General features: G+C 34.5%; 1 protein-coding gene and 1 long non-coding RNA gene across 16 annotated transcripts in view; one reads left to right on the top strand and one right to left on the bottom strand.

The window, feature by feature from the left end:
- add1 (adducin 1 (alpha)) overlaps positions 1–17,095 on the bottom strand; it is a 33,578-nt gene extending 16,483 nt beyond the window's left edge. For 5 of the 15 annotated variants that reach the window (XM_052587553.1, XM_052587558.1, XM_052587554.1 and 2 more), the window contains exons 1-10: positions 16,931–17,094; positions 6,733–6,934; positions 5,084–5,246; positions 4,231–4,382; positions 4,075–4,155; positions 3,810–3,959; positions 2,748–2,891; positions 2,232–2,330; positions 1,464–1,637; positions 1,043–1,390 (exon numbers count right to left, since the gene is read on the bottom strand). In XM_052587553.1, the coding sequence (XP_052443513.1) occupies positions 1,043–1,390; positions 1,464–1,637; positions 2,232–2,330; positions 2,748–2,891; positions 3,810–3,959; positions 4,075–4,155; positions 4,231–4,382; positions 5,084–5,246; positions 6,733–6,927 (1,506 nt within the window). In that variant the 5' untranslated portion in view covers positions 6,928–6,934; positions 16,931–17,094. Of the gene's footprint in view, positions 1–1,042; positions 1,391–1,463; positions 1,638–2,231; positions 2,331–2,747; positions 2,892–3,809; positions 3,960–4,074; positions 4,156–4,230; positions 4,383–5,083; positions 5,247–6,732; positions 6,935–16,930 lie in introns of all 15 variants that reach the window. The other 10 variants (XM_052587561.1, XM_052587564.1, XM_052587557.1 and 7 more) reach the window with 4 other exon arrangements.
- Positions 17,096–21,105: 4,010 nt separating this feature from the next.
- LOC127985438 (uncharacterized) lies at positions 21,106–22,594 on the top strand. Its single transcript, XR_008160651.1, has 3 exons — positions 21,106–21,139; positions 21,762–21,823; positions 21,916–22,594. It is a non-coding gene; the product is annotated as an uncharacterized LOC127985438 (long non-coding RNA).
- The last annotated feature ends 209 nt before the right edge of the window (positions 22,595–22,803 follow it).

Here is a 22,803-nt window from a genome sequence, read left to right as displayed (position 1 = left end):
TCAAAACCAGTGTGAATCTTAAGACAAGACACGAAGGAAAAACTGGCACTGGTAATTTTTTAGATTTTGGGGGTTTGGTTTCTCATATCGTGCCGTTTCAAACTAGTGGAAAGAAATCCAAAACACTCTTTTAGTGTATATTTATTTGCACTTTATCAATTTGTGTCTGTAGATTTAAATTTCAGTACATGTTCCAGTATGTTTTCTGATTTCAAACATTTTATTCCTAAAACTTGGAGAAAATGTTTTTTTTTCTGGCTGTTAACAGTATTTTCTGAGTTATGTATGGAGTGATAAAAAGAGAAATCCAAAATCTGTCAAAAAAAATGAAATGAACCTGGAAATGTATGCATTTTTCATTAGATGATGTGTATTAAATATTGCTATTTAAACATAACATTTCAGAAAACTTATTTTTTGTTGTTGCAATTTTTAAATGTATTCAATCAACTGTAATAGATTGGTGTCAGTGCTATTTTAGAATCATATATATACAATTAAATTGTATTAATATATTGAATTAATTTTAATTATTATATTTTTGTTTCCCTTTTAATTTGTTTAAATTTGAGCAATTTTGTTGTGTTTTCACGTCTATTTTTTTTTATATATGCCTATTTATATATATATATATATATATATATATTATTATTATTATTATTATTATTTTATTTTTTTATTTTTTCATGCAGTTTTATTTTAAGTTATGAAAATGCAACTAACAAGGCTTTTTATATTTTGTTATTACAGTGCAATTTTTTTATGTTTTTAGTTTTAGCCAACTATAATAATTCTGTATGCTGGTATCTATTAGTTGTTTAAACCCTATTAACCTGAGGTGTTTTGCCTTAAGAAATCAGAGGAAGGAAAAAAAGAGCAATATATGCAAGAGGAAATGACTCTACAGTTATAAAACCGCAGACACACCCAAAGCCGCTTGGGCGAGGGTGTTTCTGCCCTGGTGTCGGGGTGCTATCCAGCTGCTCTCTCCAGCTCTGTAGCAGTACGTTTCTAAACTATGAACAATAAGGTTGGCACAGACCAAGCAGTTGGTAATACAGCTTGGCACGCAGACACCGGACGAGAGAGACTGCAGCAAGGGTTTGACGTGATCGTGTGTTATGTTCGTCCACACCTTAGTCTTCGCCTTGGGGCTACCGCTGCCGTCCTGCCCCTCTTCTGCCGATTCGTCAGGCCGCCCGGCAGCTAGCCAGCGGGTCTTGTCCCGCTGCTGCCGCTGAAAGCTGTGCTTTAACGGGGAGCGTGCACCCGAGTCACTGTCCTCAGCGTATGAGTAGCCCGTGGCTGACGGGGGAATCTCAACATCACTGTACTTTTTAGCTTTATCGCGCAGCGCCGGGCAACGGTACGGATAACCAGTCCTGTAGCCCTGCCAAAAGAGACGTCCAGTCATATGCAGGGTCAAAAAAGATGCAGTTAAGAAGAGTTTGGTCCATGCCTACCAGATTATCCAGCATCCTCATCAGAGCCTCAAACTCCTGCTCCCCGATCTGCCACTTCGGGTGCGAGCTCGACCCGTCTCCAGCCGGCTCGAGGTGGCGTGGGCGGGATTTATACTTGCTTGGGTCCAACATAACCAGGTTGTCAGGACCCCCTGCACTGGCCAGGGTGCGCACCTGCAATTTCAGACCGGAGAGCATATGTTACACATTCAATCTAATCCATGCCTTCTGGTGCATAAATGATAGTTTTGACTTTTTTAGCAAGTAGATATGATTGTACAGACATTCCCCTTCTGCATGTGATTAATGTGCCTTCTTTCCTGTCAAGTCTAGACTGATTTTCTGAAAGAATAACTTTGATCACCCTTGATTATTATAAAGAGATTTGTGGAAACTGTTTTAAGTGGTTGTGATAACCAATGTTGTTTGGTTTTATGTAAAGACCAATTGTCGTTGTTTTATTTTAGTTTGTTTGTATGTTTAATTATTTTGGCAGTAAGGGTCATATTGGGGGAAAAGTTATTACCTTAATTGTATAAAATGCTCTGTTAAAGCTTTATTATAAACAAATACAATAATAAACAAATATTGTTGGTAATATCTCCAGATGAACTCTTTCTGGACTGAAGCAGCTCAGCTTCACTTGATTCTCCATCAATCATGTTTTAGAGTCTCAAATCTGAATATTTTAGGCCTTACAGGAGGTTTAAACCCATTCATTTCACATATAGAAAGCAAATGAAAGGTTTTATAGGTGTAGATGGTCACCTGAATCTCACAGGCTGTGACCAGGTTGTGAATGTAATAAAACGCCTCTTCGACTGTTTCTCCAACAGACACCAGACCGTGATTCCTCAAAATCAACACCTGCACACACACAAACAATTATTCATTTAATTATTTAAAACCATATCAGGAACAAAAGTTACATTTACGGCAAACTCAGAGTTATACAATTTAAAATAATCATAATTACATTCAAAAATATTTGGAAAAAGGTTTTTTTTTTTTTTATATATGATATGAAATGCATAAATTTTCAAGAAGTATTTAAAAGATGTTCAACTATTATTTATACACAAGTCTTGTGCAACCAATTCAAGATCGTGTATATACAGTATTTCTACTTTCACTATGGTTAGACTTTTATTTATAACTAGACTTCACTCATCACTTTCTAGAAATGCATAAGGTGTGTGTGATTATTACATCAGATGACATTTTTTTTCTTCTTCAGTGCACAGATTTACACAACACAAGCTATAATGTGTGTGTGTATGGTACCTTGCTCTTGGGACCCAGGTTCTTCTGTATGAGGACGCTCTCCTCCTCGTCCACAAGGATACCGTGGTAATCGTGGTACGCCACCTCGCCCAGCGACAGAGCCTCGGGTGAAATGGGCAGCAGACCACACTTCATGGCAGACACCTGCAGACAAATCATTCAAATGCTTAACATTTATAAAACAGACTTAATTCAGATATACATACATTTATCATGAAATCTTTTAATGAAATAAATGCATTTTGCACCATTTATTTCTGCTCCCATTTCATAGTGATCGTTTTTATTTCATTTTGTAATATAGTTCTTATTTTAATTTTGTCCATTGTTATATTCTGAGGTGCATTGTGTCTAATTTCATTTTAACAAACTTTTACTAATAAATATTTATGTCTAAAAATACAATGAAATAGCAGCACAAATAGTGCAAAATAAATAATGAAATTAAAATTATACTATACTTATTTAATTTCATTGTATTTCACATAATATTTCATAATTTAATTTTGTGCACGTTTATATTTTCAGTTGCATGTCATGTTTCATTTCACTGAACATAAATTAAGACTATTAACTATTTATTATGCTCTTATTTCATTGCATTTTAATTCATGGATTTATTAATGTGTATTCATCTGAAAAGACATAGAAAATGCACCTCAAAATACAACAGCAGACAAACATAAATTATGAAATATTACATATAACCATATTTCTTATTTTTAATCAGTTAATATCTTGCATTATTTATTCATGCTCTCATTTCATTCTATTTCTTTCTTGCAACATTCCATATAATACTTTATAATAAAATTTGCTCCACTTTTAAATATTGAGGTGCACTTCATGTCTAATTTTAATAAACTTAAATGAAAAAATGTTGCACTATTTATGCACTGTTTTATTCATGAATTGTTTAATATAACTAAACTGAAATGAGACACACATCTGTGAACATTAATTTTAATTGCTCACAAATAAATTAAATTTGCACCATATTAGTTTTAATTAGATGTTAATGAATTGTAAAGGTTTGAAGTGAGATGAGTGTCCAGCTCGTACCGCGGCGCCGGCGGGCGTGTGAATGTGCACTATGCACTTGACGTCCGGTCGGGCAGCGTAGATGGCAGAGTGAAGGGTGAATCCAGCCTGATTTACACCCAGATTAGTGCTGCCTCTGTCTACGATCTCCCCCTGAAGGTTAATCTTGACCTGAAGACACAGACAGCTGCTAAATACTAATATTTACCTCCAAGAAGTAGTACACTATATTATATTACACCAAATCATAATATCAGATGGCTGGGAAAAACAAAGGCAGGGTTACCAAACTGGAGGCAGTGACTTCACTGTACAGAAGCCCGAAAGGGACAATCAGAAAACGCTCCTGTTCAGAGTTCAGCCGGATCTGAGGAGAGAGAGGAAGACAGGTTTGACTGAAATCCCACATTTACCATGTCCAGCTGAGTTGTGACTAACTCACCGTCAGGTGGTTGTAGATGAGCTGAGACCAGCCAAAGAGGTCGGCCAGGCGGTAAAACGCAGCAAGTTTACAGCGCAAGAGCTTCTCTCCTTTCTCATAAGCGATGGAGTCTGAACCTCTCAGATCATTCACTGGAGTCACCATCCCCAAACCTGAACACACACACACACGTACATTAGGGATGTTTTGCGTTTTCTACATAATTTTTTTATACCGGTATATAAATATATTTCTACACACACACACTTTACAACAGGTTTATTATCATCCATTAAAACCCTAAATATTTTAGACACCTAAACGTTAAAGGAAATAAAAATGAAAAGGATAAGTACTGAAATATCTGGAAATAAATAAATTACAAAAATTTTAAGACTAAAATAAAAGATTAATTAAAAATATTACATCTATCCATTAATTAAAGATTAAAAAATAAAACTTTTTATTTTAGTTGCCAGTTCAACATTTCTTATTTGTATTTAGTTTACCTCTTAAGTACTAAAATAAACAAAACTAAGTAAGTAAATAAAACCATATACTTAACATGTTATATTTTTTCTGCTGTATATTTAAAAAACATATCTGGTAGAACACCCCCACCACCAACAACAAAACTAATAAAAATGATTACAACTAAATAAAATGCATATGGAAAATATTAAAAATCCACAAAAAATTACTAAAACATTTGACTAAAACTACAATATAACACACACCCACATATATATATATATAAATATTTAAAAAAAAAAACATTAAAAAATCTTTATCTTAGTATAATGTTTAGTATATTAGTGATCCTAAAGTAAGTCTGCTCGAGAGACACAGTAATGCGGGACAGTCCCACACTCACTCATGTTGAGGGCGGCCATTCCTCCCTGTGGGGCGGCGGGGTACACAGTGGGGACGCTGGTGGTCATGAAGTCCGCGATCTGCTGCAGTGCTAGTAAACTGGTGGGGGTTTTCCCCTTCTTCATCTGATCTTGGATCAGAGACTCCAGCTCATCGCAGAACGCCTGAAACACAGATCACACAATAACAACCAGAACTGCACAGTTTTTAGGGCGTTGTTAACAAATCAATAGATACGCATTCTAGATGTGAGTAAACATGACTCATAATTGGAGGAAACATTTGTGTCTGTAGCATACACTTAGTAAAGTGTAATAAGACTGCTTGGTATTACTTATATCCTTATTACTGCGTTAGCATGACTAATTACTTTAGATAGGACTATAAAGACCACTAGCTGGACAAATACAGCTCTCTATTGTGTAAGGGCTCTTAAGTCAATACTAAAGTGCAACTAATGTTACAGCAACCTGCTGAACACACAACAAACCCCTCACTGCAGAAAGAGAGAGAGATAATGACACAGGCTGGCACCGTCAAGCGCCGGTAATAATTTATGAGTGTATGTTAACACGAACATGAATCTGGAGTCTGAACGTAACCCACATACCAGTGACTTTCTCATCAAGTGGCTCATACAGTATTTAAAACTCCACTTTAAATACTGTATTAATTCTTGAGTCTCAAACTGTGGTATCAGGAATCTAAAAACTCTCAAAAAAATTATATATGTATATATCTAGAAATAAAATACTGAAAATTATTAAAATTAATATATATATATAAAATCATCCTGCATGATAAACCTGAATAAATAATAAATATAAATATTAAAATATGTACTTTTTACTACTCAAAATTTACTATTTTTATTTAAATATTTTATTTGAGCAATAAAAAACTAAATATTCTTTTTTAATTTATTTCAATATTTTTTATCAGGAGATGTACTAAAATGTACTTTAACCTGCACAAAAGGATTTTCTCAATTCTGAAAATTATTAGAGGAAACTCTGAAGATGGTATTTATCTGAAGATGGTATTTGGCCTGAAAAGTATGATAATAGCTGGTTTCTCTCATTCCTGCAAGCACGGAGTCCATGAAGTGGTAAATATCAGCTGCCTTTCTGTGTCTCCCTCGATTTCTGCCCAGATAAAGACGTCTTTATTCTGTCTGTGACTGTCCGCTTGTATAAACAGGATCCCTTCTGTACTTACACACACATGCAGACAGACATATGATCACTAAGCGTATTGAGACGACAGTCACGAGGGGGATTACTGAGGACCGAATGAATGCTCATCAACACAATCAGATTTACAATCCAGAGACGGTTTCAGTCAGAAGACATGCATTATTATTACAAGAAATAAAGTCTTTTAATGACTGTTCATAAACTAAATAAATGGATTTTAGACAATATGAAATCAAAAATTACTATTTGCTTTCTTAATATTGCTTTTATTATTGTAAATAATCGGTGCATGTTATTTTTTGTATTTATAACATTTTATCAAATAATAACAACTGTCTATCTTTCATTTTTGCTCAAATAAATGCAGAATGCTGTGGATAGGAGACGTCATTCAAAACTCTAGAGTTAGTGTGAAATCAGAAGATTTATCTGGATGTGTGTGTTGTGCTCTCACTGGACTCTGCAGGATCATGGAGACTCTCTTGCGCTGCTCCATCATGTTGAAGTCCTGCCTCAGATCCGGCGCCATGTTCCTCTCTCTCTGGTACTCCGGGCTGCTCTCGTCCACGCGGTCGAAATAACGCTCCTTATGAGGGGGATTGGTGGGCGGGGGGGCCGTCACCACCCCTGCACCTGAGTCTCCGTTCATCACACACCTACAACACAGGTCAAAGGTCAGGGGGAATTCGCCTACTTCAATAGCAAACTGAAATACATTAGAGATGCACGATATTATCAGCCTCCATATCGGTATCGGCCGATAAATGTGAATTTTTCTGTTATAATTATTGCACCGATAATAGGATATGGTCAATATATTAGACATTAGATTTATCAGCCAACATATTGGCTTTCAGCTTTCATATACTAAGAATTATCGGTTATCGGCCAAAATTATCGGTTATCGGTGCATCCCTAAAATACAACAGAATATGCTTTAGTTTGACTTTGAGCAAAATGTATATTTTTTCCCATTTGATTTTGAATTGAAATATGATCCAGACATAAGACTCACCCACTAAAAGCCATTTTAAAACTGTTTAAAAGGGCATGAGAAACAAAATGCTGCACAGCAGGAGTGTGTGAGTGGTTATACCGAACCGTTTATTGTTGAGTGCTCTGGACATAATGTGTTTTTCTCTTTCCATTAAGCAGAGTCAAGACAAACATGACGTTCAGGAGAGAACAGATGTATATATTGCAACTGCACCATCATTACCAGCCACATAGATGCAGCGAGTAATGGGATTAGTTGAGCTCGATGTAATGCATCTGTGATGGTGTTAAATATCACAAAAAAAATAAATAGTAGGTAACTACTATTGACTTTGTTAATTTAGTTTAGTTTTAGTAATCTTGCAATTTTGTTTTTCTTTTTTGTTTCCACCATGTAATAAAAAAAGGTAACTGACTTTTCTTTTCACAATTCTTAATACTTTTAAATACTTTCTTTCCTTGCAACAGTTAGCTCATATATTACCATTCTGACTTTTTTATTGAGATTTTTGTTGCAATTTTCTGAAATCTTGCCTTTTTTTAGTTAATAATAATCTAATCTTAATTTTGAGATAAAAACTCAAATAAACACCAGATTTGATTTTGAAGTGTTCATTTGTAGAACAGCACAGTTTGGCCATAGATTTGGTAAATATTAGGGGTGTCCATGGTTAACCGGTTAACCGATTAACCGTTAAAAATTGTGTAACCGAGTGAAACATTTTGCTCGGTTAAGTGACGTCAATGGCATGCATTGAATTTAGTTGTAATACATTTTTGCACCACCAGAGACCGCTCCCAGACATTTGTAATGTCCACAAGAAGAAGTCATTTTTCTAATATGAAGCGGGCTAATACGAGTGACGGGGCAAAATGCAAGTATTGCAAAAAAGTGCTTAGATATACTTAAAGTAAAACCTCGTTGTTGTAATCTCAACAGCCAACACCCGGGCATCATTAGGCCGGTCAGGACACACTGGATGCGTGGCGAAAGCATCTCAGCTGCGTGGCGTGTCTATTTTTAATTCGGTTCCCATGTTAACAGGTTAGAGCTTGCCGACTGCCTGTGTGAGACGCGCGGCTCAGGCGCGGCTCGACGCGTGCATGCTAGAAATAGAACCGACGCCTTGTTGGAAGCGTTTCCAGGCAAAGTATAATAGGAAAATATGTTTATATGTCATTTTGTACAAAAATACATATTAATTCATGACATTTTGATATTTGAAAGTCTATAGGTTGACATAAATTCAGATATAAATGTAATTTAAATAAATAAATAAATAATTATCGATTTTCAAATATTGTACGTGTCAAACATAGTCGTAGTCATAGCCTTAGCGAGGCGGCCGCGGAGTCTGCTTGTTACCTTTTGCCTTATACATTTTAGGCTTATTCTCAAATTCAGATTGTGTTAATGGGCGGCATTGAACGGAGAGATAAAATTTTGGCCAATGTCCGGAAATTACTATGGTTATGGTTACTATGGCACACTATGGTTAACCGAGTATTAACCGCTAAGGGCCACGGTTAACGGTTAATGAAAAACTTGAGAACGTGCAGCCCTAGTAAATATAGATCAAAATGACTCTAAAATAATACTTTTATTAATAAATAAATTAGTAACCATTTTAAAATAATCTGAATTCATATTATTTATTCAAATAATATTTTTCTAAATATTAAACAGTGAAAAATTGCAATTGGAATATTCCACTATAAAATAATAATAAAGAGTATTTTACACAAATTATAATAATGCTAACATTTTATGACCTTAAGCACTTAAAATGGTAAATGACAAAACTGCAGCTCATGATTAGAATAAACTAAATATTACCATTATTTAAAAATGCATAATATAATAAAAATGCACCTCATAGAATTGTATTTTTCATAAATATTATTTATCGACATTTTTATTTTGCCTGTGAGCACACACAGAGACTCTCCATTTCCTAAGGTGAGCTTATACATTTTCAAGCACTTCTAGACCACTGGGAAAAGCTTTATGCAGTTATTTATTATATAAATTTTAATATATAAAAATAATAATCAATAAGACATAATGATATTACATATTTAGCTGTAAAACATAAAAATAATAATAATGGTTTTAAAGAGCTCAGGCATTCAAAAAAGTGAACGTGCCTTTAGTGTTTGTATTTATGCTCTAGAGTATTTGCAGAATGAATGACACTGTCGGGCAAAGAGAGAGCTGGAAGGGAGTCAGTCTGTCTGACTCAGCATTATCGATCGTCTAATGTCATTTGTGCATCCAAGTGGTTTTTTGCTGATTGTAAGCAGATGTTTCAAAGCCATATGAACACGGATCCACTGCTACAGAACATTTACATCTATCTCAAAGCAAAGCAGAACCTACAAAACAATCAACCCAGAGCAACCCAGAGTATTAGAGCATGAAGTTGACACACACAGACTGCTCACTTCAGCCCCGAACAGACCCAGAGCAGGAAATAACTGCAGCATTGAGTAATGAAACCCTGGAGCTCCGGACAGCTGCTCTGCTCTCAATCCACACACACACACACACACACACCACGAGCTCTCAACACCAGAACGAGGAGATTCATTCTTCCTCTAGAAACAAATCACTTCAGCTCAGAGCCTCTAAATGAGTGAGACTAATAATCAGAACAGAATGAATATCAGCAGTTGATTAGAAACTACTGAAAACATGCTTTCTGACAAAGACAACTGAATGCACTGATTATAGACTTTAATAAGAGTTAAACACATTGGGCTTCTATCCTTTATTACAAATAGAGCTAGTTTAAAATCAGGAAGAAAGGGTGTGGCTAGGGCTGATAGATTTGGGGGGAAAATGACTTTCTGATAAGTCAAAATGTTCTTGTTTCTTTCATTAAAACTGCAGGTTTTAGCACAATCTGGAAACAAAAAAAAAAAAAGGAAAATGCAGCACTAAGACTGCTCAACTTGTGAAAGGGGGCAAAATTAAAAACTGAAAAACTATGACTTATGATTTTAACTAAAAAAAAAAAAGAAACCAGGTTTGAAGGGGTAAAAAAAAGAAGAAAAAAAGAAAAGAAAAATTGTTTGGCCAAAAAAAAAAAAAAAGTGATTTTGGCTATTATGGCAATATAACTTTAACAACAACAACATTATTATTTATATTATTTTCATTAAATACACACTTTTAAGATAAATATTACAAAAGAAAACATTTATTTTTTATATGTATGATCACTATTATTATTTATAATAATAATAATAATAATAATAATAATAATAATAACTATTTTTTTATGTAATATTATTAAACAAATAGTAAGTCTAGAAATGGATATTTAAGTATATAATATAATAATAATAATAATAATAATAATAATACAGTACAACTTAAATGCTATTAAAATAATAGTAACAGTAACAATGTTATCAAAAATAATTATACATTTTATTTTACAGTACAGTTACAGTAAAATGAGAGCTGTAATATTTATGGCTTATTTTTATAACTACTAACTATTAAACTATTATCTCTCCGTCTCTCTCTCTCTCTCTCTCTCTCTGTCTCCGTCCGTCCGTCCGTCTTTCTCTCTCTCTCTCTCTCTCTCTCTCTCTCTCTCGTGAGCTCCAGAGTTTCCTCCCACTCTCTTTCAGGACGTGAATTACAGCGCGGCCCTTCTGTCTTCATCTCCTTGGTAACTGAGACACTGAAAGATACTTCGGTTTCCACTGCGATCTTATAAAGGCCTCGGACGAGTTCAGGCACAGAAGCCTCTTCATGCATCATTCTGAAGATACAAATAAAAGTCCTCAGAGAATAAATTCTGTTTGCATTCGCCTGTCACTTCCTGTTGAGACAGGAAATACGATGATACCCCTCCCAGAGAACAGACAATGATTGGAAACCCCTCCTGTCTCAGCTCAAACCAAAATAATCTTCTGATAACCTGCTGTGACTATCAACACCAAACGTCCCATGAAAATCCAATCACTTTGGTCCAGTTTTTTCCTGCCAGCTGGAACATTTAGTGCAGCTATTGGGTTTTCCATTGTGTTTTTAATTGATTTTAGCATTAGATTTAGACAAACACAGTGACCCTTTAGGACCGAACAAAGCTTTTATCCCTAAATGACCAAGAGTACAATCAGAATCAGTCACAATAACGGTCTTCATCCATAAAATCAGACCATCAGCGAGGAAACTAAAAACAGTGAAGCACAAGTTAAATTGCAATCACATTTAGCTGGATTCTGAACTCCATTTAGATCAGATTTTTGGCTGCTCGAACACGACCTCACCCTGGACAAATATTACTGTACTTCATCATCTGGTCAAATGTAACTTTCTATAGTAGAAACACACACACATATGACACTTCCATAAGGAAACATCATATTTAATTAATTTCTATTGACTTTTTAGAGGAAATAATGATCTTTATTAATGTTAGAATGTGATTTAAATGAACAATTCTTAAACATTTTTTAAACAATTGGTTTAAAAAGATAAGCATTACAAATGCTATTATAATAAATACAGGATTAAATGGACATTTGTTTTTCTGCAAGAAATAAAAAAAGCTATGGACTTGCAATTATGTATTATATTTTTGAGAATATTTAAAATATATGGCATGCACCGTAACAAATGTGCATTTTTTTTTTTACTAACAATTACAGGAATTATATTAATAAATATCATCTCCATTAGTAGTAATTCATAATAGTAATATTAATAAATAATATTAAATAAGAAACACTAATTGTAATATTTTTCTGCAAAATTTTGTATTTAAATAAAATGGTATTTAAATAATAATAACAGCCTAATAATAATTTATTTTACAGTATAGAACAATATTACTCTTGTCTTGACAAAAAAGAAAAAAAAGAAAATCTGTGATACTTTTAAGTGTAGATTACATTTTGTGCATGCACTCAAATTTGTATTGTAGTGCAACTTCATTTACTAGTTTGAACCTCATAAAAATGTTTTTTAAAAGTTAACAGATCAGTTAAAGCAATGGTCTCTTTGATCTGAAAATGGCACGCCTAAAACTGTGGACAAAGATGCCATTTTCATGCAAAAGACTTTTAGTGCATCCTTAAATAAATGATGCCTATAAATCTTAACTTAAGGAAAGCAATAACCTCAAAGCATTTTGCAGAGTTCATTAAACAGTAAAATGATTACCATGACAGACAGAAATGATGTTTATAGCTCAGATATTTATGCAGTGTTGTATAATCTCTGCACATGTTTTAAGAGCACAGAGATGTGTAGGCATGACTGTATTCGCTATGGAAACAAAACCGATTTCTATGGAAACCTGTAGGATTATGTAACAGTATTCGGTCACTTGTGTCCTGTTTCCTGCCCACTTACTCCTGAATTCTTGCATGCAGCTCAACTGGATGAATCGCTTCATCAACATCTACGGTTTTTATTATCTCAGGCTATTTACAGTATCTCAGCTTTTATGTTCACTATATCTTCAGTTTTCCCTCTAGCCTCGTTTTAAGATCGCTGTCTCGCTGAGAGAAACATCTGGAAAGTTTCATTATCAAGCATGCAAATGCTCAACAATATCAATTACAACAAGCTAAACGTTAAGACAAATGTGTATTTTCCTGCAAAATCCATTGAGAGCATGAGACACTGAGCATGCTGTTTACTCAGAAGTACTGTAAAGCCTTTGTAAAGCAGCCAGATCTCGCTGCATGAATTTCCTGCATCAATAATGGCTTCTTGACAGTTTCTGAATGGCAGTCAAATCCATTTCAGCTCAGATGAAGGCCAAAGCCCATTAGTCCGGGCCAAAACCCGTTCCAGTACTCACTGGCAGTCGTTAAAGCGGACAGCAGGCAATCAGAGAGAGTCTGTCGTGACTGAAAGCAGCCAAACGAACCCAGTGATCGGCTTATAAATGCATACAAGACTGGGACACCTGCAGAGCTGGAGGAAGTGTGTGACCGTTCATAAACAGAGAAAGAGAGAAAAGATAGAAAGCTTGAGATTACACAATCTCAGAGCCAAATCTCTTAATGGCAGCAATGTTTAAGTCGGCAGGTTAAATCGATTATCATTTAGTGCCTGTCTGATTCACATCTTAAGAGTTTCTTTGGATACTTGTATGGATTTGTTGATAAGCACTAAAAATGCATCCATTATTTATAAAACAAGCTTACAAAAATTCCCTGAAATTATTAAAATCACAACTGAGTAATTTCACAGAAAAAGAAGATTCCGGTTAAATAATTACTAGTTACTAAAATACATAAAAATAAAAACTAATTCAAAATATCGATAAAGCTATAATAGTATCAATGATGCTAAAGGACAACTTAAAAATTTTAATCAGAGGTCACTCAAAGGATTAATACTAGGGTCTGGTAAAGTGTTGGATCTTAATGTAAACTGCATGAATTTGCGTCTTATCACTAACTCATGAGGAGCTTCCCTCATTGACCTACTTTCCAGAAGAGAAGTGTGTGAATTATCTCAGCTGTAACACCACACAGATGTGAGGGAGTGTGTGTGTGTGTGTGTGTGTGTGTGGGGTTGAGTTGCTTGCTGAATGTTTATGGGGGTGTGATCATAAGTGAAATGCTTGGAGAGTGATGTTATGTTTTAAAATGCAAAGATTAAAAATGCAAAGACTTCCACAAACAAATAATCAAAAATTGATATAATACACACTTCATGGTCTACAATAAGAAATATAAACTATACCCACCAGCCCAAACTCCTCTAGACAGGGGGCAAATGTGCTATTAGATTAGGTCAACTTTATTTATCCCCCAAGGTGGAAATTCAAGTGTATTAAAATGAATATCTATATAATAAATCAATTAAAATATATAAAATTCAAGCCTTCTAAAATATTATGATTTTACACACTATTAAATGCTAAATAAACTTTAAAAAAAATTATTGATAATAACGGACTATAAAATTATTGATACCTGGGATGATTAAATAAATAAATAAATAAAACAGCCAAAGCAACATTTAGCATTTTAGTTTACCTTAAAATAACTAAAACTGAAATGAAAAAAATATAAACAACTTCTGACATATTTAACAAAAATAACAGATTTTATTTTACAAAATATGTAAAAACATTATATAATTTTCTGTAAAGTGGTGAATCTTGCAGTGTGACTGCAAAATGTATTGACTGATAAATCAAATTCCATCATTTAAATAGCTGTGAATTACTCAAACTTGCTTTTAAATGTTTCTGTGTGTACATTAATAAAGTTTGGTCAAATGAAGACTGTGGCCACGCCACACAGCAGCTGTGTAACATCTTAAACGCTGTGTATCTGAGGAATGTCATGTCTGCTTTATTCCTGGCACACTGCGGGTCTAAATGTGGTCCAGTAGATCAGAATACTCCACATAAACCACATAACTCACATTCACCGAATGCAGGGAGATGGACCCTCCTTACGCCGGACAAATATTTAAAATATCACTTCTGGCCTGCTAAAATAAATAATATAAACATTTGATAGCATATTACACAAATCCCGAATCAATTTAGAAATACAAAACACTGAAAATCTCATTCATTTATGCTGTTCCCCTCATACACGGCTCATATATTATCAAATATAAACATTTATTTACGCTATCATAATAAGCATTGCTTTTTTGGTACTGCATGAATTTTAAGTATATTTATAATCATCATTTCTCTTTCTAAAACCACCATGGATGGATGTTAGTGAGTCTGCCACAAAGCATTACAGGGTTTAATTTCTCGGTGATATTTCTTTGCAAAAAAAAAAAAAAAGATATTATATGAATTATTATTAAAACTAAATATTATATATATTATTTGACAGCAAATCTCTCACGGAACACAATTATTATTGGAAAAATGCTTTTTAGTATGTTTAACATTTATTTCTTCTTTATCTACAAAAAAAAAAAAAAAAAGATTTTTTGAAGTTGTAAATAAAATATTACCATGATTACTAAGCTTAAAAAATTTAATTTTTCCAAATGCACATGCAATTCTGCCTTTGCATTTGGCAAAACGAAGGAATTTTAAAGCAGCATAAATCACATTTCTAATAGCTTTTGTGCCTGGATCTTGCCAACGCCGCTTCGAAATGCTGCCTGTGGAGGTTCAAGCATTGAAACAGAACCGTTTCAGACAATTTATACTGTGCTAAACACACAAGAACACACTCAAGACTGTGTTGCAAACAGCTGCTCAAGCGACATACGATTATTTCCTGTTTAAAGCAACTCGGCACTGCACGTATGAAAATCTGTCAGCAGAAAGGGAGGAGAGAGGAAGAAGGGAAAGAGAGATGAAAATGAGAAACACATTTTCGATCCCTCTAGAGGGTCGTGGGCGTGGGTCGGAGAGAGAGAGAGAGAGAATTACACTCAAACCAAGGGCTTAACCATCACACCTTAACTGAAAAACCTCTGAAACTGAACAAAAGTTGTTGATAAAAGTGATCATTTCAACTCCTAATTAACAAGCCGCATTTAAATAATTGTAATATGTCCAAAATGCATTAACATGCATAAGCTTTAACAACTTTGAAAATATTACAGAACTACTACTTGACAGAAGAATTGATTATTATATCAACTGTTATTAATTATTGGCTTCTTCTATCATATTGATGATGTTGCCATGGTTTTATTAAAGCAACAAGCTGATAGAAACCCCATGCAACTCTACAGAGGATAACCAGTGAGGAAAATAGATCGATATTCAATCAGAAGCGGGTTTTGCAAACAGATCTGTGATGGCCGTATGGTAAAACCATCAGACAGACGCTTCAGTTTTTCTCTTTCTCTGACTGACAGACTGACGAGACACCAGTGACACACACATGAGCCCAATCTGTGATAAAAACACACACATCCCACAACACAACAGGCCTAATGATACTAGTGATAAACAGATTAGTTACATCATGAAGCATGAATGGCCATTTAGTGTCTATTCTGAGTGTACAGTGTGCATATTCATGACAAAAGAAAAATTAACTTACTGCCATGAAATACAGCAACGAAGGGTGTACAAGTTGAAATAATTACAGTGGAAATTTTTTTTTAAGTTATTTTTTTCTTTTTGCTTAGCATTAAAAAGATCATTAAATTTAATTCAAATAAATATATTTACACGCACACATATATAGTAAAATGTATATCAATCTCACTTTGTGCAACTAAGAAACAACCCGAGTTTATCTTTAATCAAATCATATCAATAACAAATAACGTTAACACTTAAAACAAACGAAAACATCCTGAAAATAAACAAAGATGCCGACATTCTCTATAAAACCACACAAATGCAACAAAGATGATTTTACAGATTACAAAATATTTCCAAGTTTATAAGATGCAAATGAAAAGACTTTTATTTTATTTAGAGTAACGTTAGCAGTAGCCCTCGCGCGACTGTGTCCACGTTAAGGTTACACCTAAAAATCGTTACAAAGGTCCACGATCGTGTCAGAAAACCTCCAAAATGACTTTAAAATCACAATAAGTGTGAAAAGATACACGACAAACGCGTTTGTTGTGCAGAAAGCGTACGCTAACGGCACTGGCGTAGCGTCGAGGCCGCGCTACTACAACACTGAGGAGAATATTCCAGAGAGAACATAAATTAGAAACAGAAACTTACGCTTATGTGGGTCTAGTTGTGCGGTTGGAGTGGACAGATACTCTGGGACAGGCGGGGAACTAGAAGTTTTTCTACGTTAGAGGGATTTTGGTCACTGTCTTTCTGCAACCGTTTGTTTCTGTCGGTACGCGTCTCTGGGGCGCGGCGCTCTGGAGTCGCTGAGGCGAAGAGGCTTCTGATTGGTCCGCGTCACTCAAACTCCCGCCCACTTCGTGAAACAGAGCCTTTGATGTGAGGCGTCCACAGCAGTGATGGGCGGGGCTTGTACGTGCCCTTAAAAACAGCGAATGTAATCTGTTGTTTTGAGAGAATGGTGGGTGGAGTATATTTGTTTATAAGTATATTAGTATATTTAAAATCATAAACTTTTCAATTCGAATTGATTAAACCTGCATATTCTTTATATTCTAATACATACATATATAGTTATGTAATAATTAAAATAATGAGATAAATTTGCCCGTTTTGTCAATTCTCAAGTTCACCACATGAGGTCGCCACTTTACATTTTAATGTTTTCAGCAAGCTATTAAATTCCCTTTGTTGTCATTAGTCATTTTTAAGTTGTACATTTCAGTTCTGAGATGCTTATATGTGATTCTGGAGCACAAAAGCTGACATAAGTAGCACAGGTATATTTGTAGCAATAGCCAACAATACATTGTATGGGTCAAAATGATCTTTTTTGTAATAAATCATTAGGATATTAATTAAAGATCATGTTGCATGATCATTGAGCAAATATATCAAAACTTGATTTTTTTTATTAGTAACATGCATTACTACTAACTTCATTTAGACAACTTTTCTCAATATTAAGTATTTTTTTGCACCCTCAGATCACGGCCAAATATTGTCCTATCATAACCAACCATGCATCAATGGAAAGCTTTTATATGACGTATAAATCTCAGGACTTAAAATTTGAAATTGGTTTTGCATATGGACGTCACTAATGCTGCTGAGTTAGTTTTAGCATACGAAAGTTTTTGTTTGTTAGTTTTATTTTGATTTTGCTCATTTTAGTGCAGGTTTGTGATTTGTTATGTTGATGGATTCCAGCCATCAAGATCTGTTGACACTGACACTGAATTCTCCACTGAGCTCTTGAGGTCTGGATTATTCAGTAAAGACGTGACACACATGCAGTATAACAGTAAATCATCCTGTAATGGAACAAACTGAATGCAAATACTATAAAAAAAATTTGCTTTCGTTATATTTGTGTAAGAAGTGTAATGTGTAAAATGTCTTTATTCTTGCTATGGCCAAACACTGTAATGATATGTCATCATCAGAGATTTGCATCATCAGTTATTGTAATGAAAACAACGAAGACAAGATCTATTTTAAAAGAAAGAAAAGAGGCAAAACCAGTTCAGTGCAGGCATTTTCTCCAGTCGTTTCACGCGTCATAGAAGCTGGTATATGTACTCGCACATTTCCTGCTCGATTCTGGTGTTCGTTCTTTGCTGTGATTACTGGAGGTTTGACGCTTCAGTAGCTGCATGCTTCAAGGATTTAAATTAAACATAAATCTGAAAAAAGTGGAATAAATATTTCCAGATCTGGATTTAGGTGAGTGTGGTATGGAATGATTTGCATTTCTAGATCGCATTCAGATTGCATAGTTTTGATTTCAAACATTTCTATTGCAGAATTTGACTTTTGAGAAATAGAAAGATGTGCATTAATTTGAGAATGTCTTAATATATCGCTTTTTAGCTTAGTTTTGAAAATGTTTCAAAGGTCATCTTACATTCTTCTGTGCAAATGCTGCACTCTTTAGGAGTACACATAATCAGTAATCATTCATTTGTGTGCATCTTATTCATTCTATCTAGTGAAGAATGTAAAAAATTTCTTCTTCATTGAATGCAATTTCTTCATTTTACAACATGAAGTATATTTTTTCAGGTGAATGACAATCTCAGATTTCCAAACTTTTGTCCTGCACTCTTTATATTAGTCTGTTATTCTAATATTTGTTCAGTCAGAATATGATTTCTCTTTAACAGGGATGCATGTTTTCTGTGAATATTTGTGGCAGTAGGATGACAGGAAAACTAAAAGAAACGCCAGTAAAAGAACAAAATACACCGGAGGAAAAAGAAAAGCAGAGAAAGGGAAATGCTATGAGAGACAGAGCCAAACCTGCACAGAAGAAAACAACATTAAAGAGAGGAAAAGAACATGCCTGTGGATTCAGAGAACACCTGAAAGTGCACCAGATGCAGGCACGTGCACAGGTAGGGCTCAACCTGTGCCGAGCACATGCCCTTTTTGCCCTTACACTCCGAAGTGCCCTTTTTTTGGTGGTGTTTTTTTTTTTTTAATCAATGTTATTGGTCATCCCTTTACGTCTGTCTGTCCTTTTTACAAATATTTAGCAAATGAAAGTTCTTAAAACGAGCTTGTGTAAATCTTATTCGATCCTCAAGCTGTCAGTAAACTGATAACTCCGCCCCCTCTATATTCATTGAATCAACACACAGTACAGTAGACAACAGCTGAGCTGAACAAAGTTTTGCGAAGGGTAAATAAATATCTTGTTGTTTGCGTAAGTACTACTAAACACTATGTCTATAAAGGCTCATATTTTATTTATTTGATGTCTGACTGACTGACTGACTGAGACATGTGGGACGTCGCCTGAGAGAGAGGGCTAGCATTTGCCATCCAATAGCCTACATAGCCAACACTTAAATAGCCTGTGCATACAGTAGCATTTCATCTTTTATAAAATGCGATTTTTCCCAAATGCATTTTACCACAGGAAAAACTGAGCGCTCCGTCTATATAGCTACAAATCTAGTTTGTAACCTGTAACGTTAGATGAAAATGTAATGTGATGCCGGCAGCTGCAGGCGCCGTCGCCGTTTTAATGACGGCCAAAAAAGAAAATTTCCACACATTCGCTGGTCAAAAACGATATATTGATAAGTAATACAACAACATATAATGTTTTTACCATCGGAAAATCATAACAGGGGCGCCCCCCGGTGTTTCGTACTGGAACTTACACAAAGCGACGAGTGATCCTCGTCACCTAGATAACATATTTTTCTAAGAAATTTCTGTTTTGATTTATGATTGCTGATACACTTAATTTATTAACATTAAGGCTAATCATGTTATGGTATACTCTCCGCTCTTCCTCACATGTATAAAATGTAGTAAAACATGGTTTTACTACAGTAATGTAGTAGTAACTAAATTTTTTTTTTACAGAAGATCACTGTGAAATCTTTATATTTTATCATGCAGAATGTAATTAATGATTCATTCCAAGGCTTCAATTTATTTTTGTGATCACAGCTGAATTTTCAGCATCATTACTCCAGTTCAGTACTCTTCAGTGTCACGTGATCCTTCAGAAATGCTTTTCACTGCAACTGTACTTTTCACACTATTTTTTTTTTTTTTTCATTGCTGGCTTATTTTAGGGAAAGTGTAGTGAATAAGAGACCTTCAAGAGACCAACATCACTGGTCCACCACAGTATCAAATTTTTGCCAGGTAGGCGGATACATGTTGGATATGTTATAGTAACGGTATGGCTATAGTTTCTTATAATCTGGAACTGAGTTGGACATTTATACAATTATATTTCAAAAAAGTTTGTCAAAAATACTTGACTCATTGCTCACCTTCCCCTCTTCTCAATGTCATAATCATGTTAACCAAATAATACAAATTAGCTTATAAAACCAAACAGAATAGCTAAAAATGAGAATATATATAATTTTTTTTTTTTTTGCAAAGTTCATAAAAAAATGCATAAAGTTCAATAAAAAAAGATTTTGGTTTCTGTTTGGTTTTATAAGCTAATTATTTGGTTAACATGTTTATGTATGATTCAAGTATTTTTTTTTCTCATTTAAATGCAATTTAAAAAAAGAGGGAGTACACAAGAGCTGTTGTAATTAGGTTTAAAGAAGCCCTTAAAACCCTGTTTATTTATATTATCTAATATTATTATTATGGTTATTAATCATGAATAAATCTAAAGCTTTTGAGACTATTATTTTTTGTTAATTGAATTTGTCATGAAGATGTGACCATGTCTTCCTTTTATGCAGGCTTATTAAATAATCTTGATATAAAAAAGGGAGGGGGGTGCCCTTTTTCAGTTTCAGCACATGCCCCTCAAAAGGTCTGTGCACGGCCCTGACCAGATGAACAGTCTTGACGGATATCGACCGCGCTGTAAGAACACTTGAGATGAGTTTCAGATTTGAACTCAAATATATGAATATCTCCTCATGTGGACGTTTAGCAGAAATAGGTTTTCACTAAACACTAGAACATTTATGCACTAAACAAGAAAGTTAATGATATGTTTACCCAACAATTTTAATTTGTGGAATTTATCTCACCCTCAAGTCATCCGAGATTAGGATTAGTTTGTTTCTTCATCAGATTTGGAGAAATGTAGCATTGCATCACTTGCTAACCAAATGAATCCTTTGCAGTGAATGGGTGCCGTCGGAATGGTGGTATGGATTGCTTGTGCATTATTGTGATGTTTTTATCAGCTGTTTGGACTCTCATTCAGACGGCACCCATTCACTGCAGAACATCCACTGGAGAGCAGGTGATGCAATGCTACATTTCTTCAAATCTGATGAAGAAACAAATTCATCTACATCTTCAATGTCCAGAGGATGAGGCCATCTTTAGCTAATTTTATTTTTGGGTGAACTGTTTCGTTTAAAGCATGAAGAAAATTTAATACAATGACAGTTTTGATTTTGGGGTGGAATATGATCAGGAAGGTTGATGTGATTCACTCAGACAGTAGCCTGAATCTTGGTTTATTTGTTTTCAGTCTCTCTTCGTCCAGACTGACTTGCAGAAAATCATTTTATGTGAGAGATATTCAAAGACGAGGTGAGAGATTCACCGCTCATGTTTAGAGAATTGATCTGTTTTGATTTCTAACACTGTTTTTCTCTTCAGAATGAAGCCGTCTTCTCACCTAGAGTGTTCTTCAACATCACTTTCAGTCAATGATTCAAAATGAGACTGGAATACAAAACACCAATATTTTTGAGTTCAAAACTGTATAACTGTACTGTGTTCACAGGCTCATATATGTGTCATATGATAGTACTATGATCTGTTAGCGCTAAAGCAGTTACACCGAAATCAAATGTTTGAACTGTTTTGTACTATTTGAACTGTAGCTCATTTCTAGTATAAAGCGCATTGAGAACAATGACTGTAAAGCGATAGTTGTTCCAGATATGCCAGGTCACTCTTTTCCATGTGATCACAGTGAGACTGGAGATTTCCTAAAGCTTCATGGTTTGGTTTGTAGACACATTGTCTAGATTTTAACTCCTGTGACTTCAGGCACTTTATTCTGGTGTGCAGAAGATGATTCTTCTTCTTTAAACGTGTCTTTAGCGTACTCATACTTTCTGTTTAGAAGGTTTTTTTTATCTGAAGCATCTAGTAACCGGTGTCAAGTGTCTCATTCAGGTGCACAATGATCTACGTTCTTGCAGTTTCATGGCTGAATGAGTTTCTGTATTATTTTGGTTCTTTTCACTTTGTTAATGGTTATGAAAGTGTCCTTATTCCTGAACAGCTCTTTGTTTTCAGTCATTATGATGACTATCCAAATCTGTCCAAGTGTCTGTTGCTTATAAATAATTTTGCTATAAATATTAAACTTCAGTCAACAAATATGACCTTCTCTATCTTGACTTATCACATAGAAAGATATAGAAAATCTAAAGTGATCAATGAAAAATATAGCTGCTTTGTAAGTGCATTTTATTAAATTATTTTCAAAGTTAAAACAAAGATTGGAGTACATTTTCCAAGAAATACTATTTAATTATTTTTACTTCAAAAATGCACAT

Source organism: Carassius gibelio, chromosome B21 (assembly GCF_023724105.1).
Source record: "Carassius gibelio isolate Cgi1373 ecotype wild population from Czech Republic chromosome B21, carGib1.2-hapl.c, whole genome shotgun sequence".
NCBI lineage: Eukaryota > Metazoa > Chordata > Actinopteri > Cypriniformes > Cyprinidae > Carassius > Carassius gibelio.
This window is presented reverse-complemented; position numbering and strand designations above follow the sequence as displayed.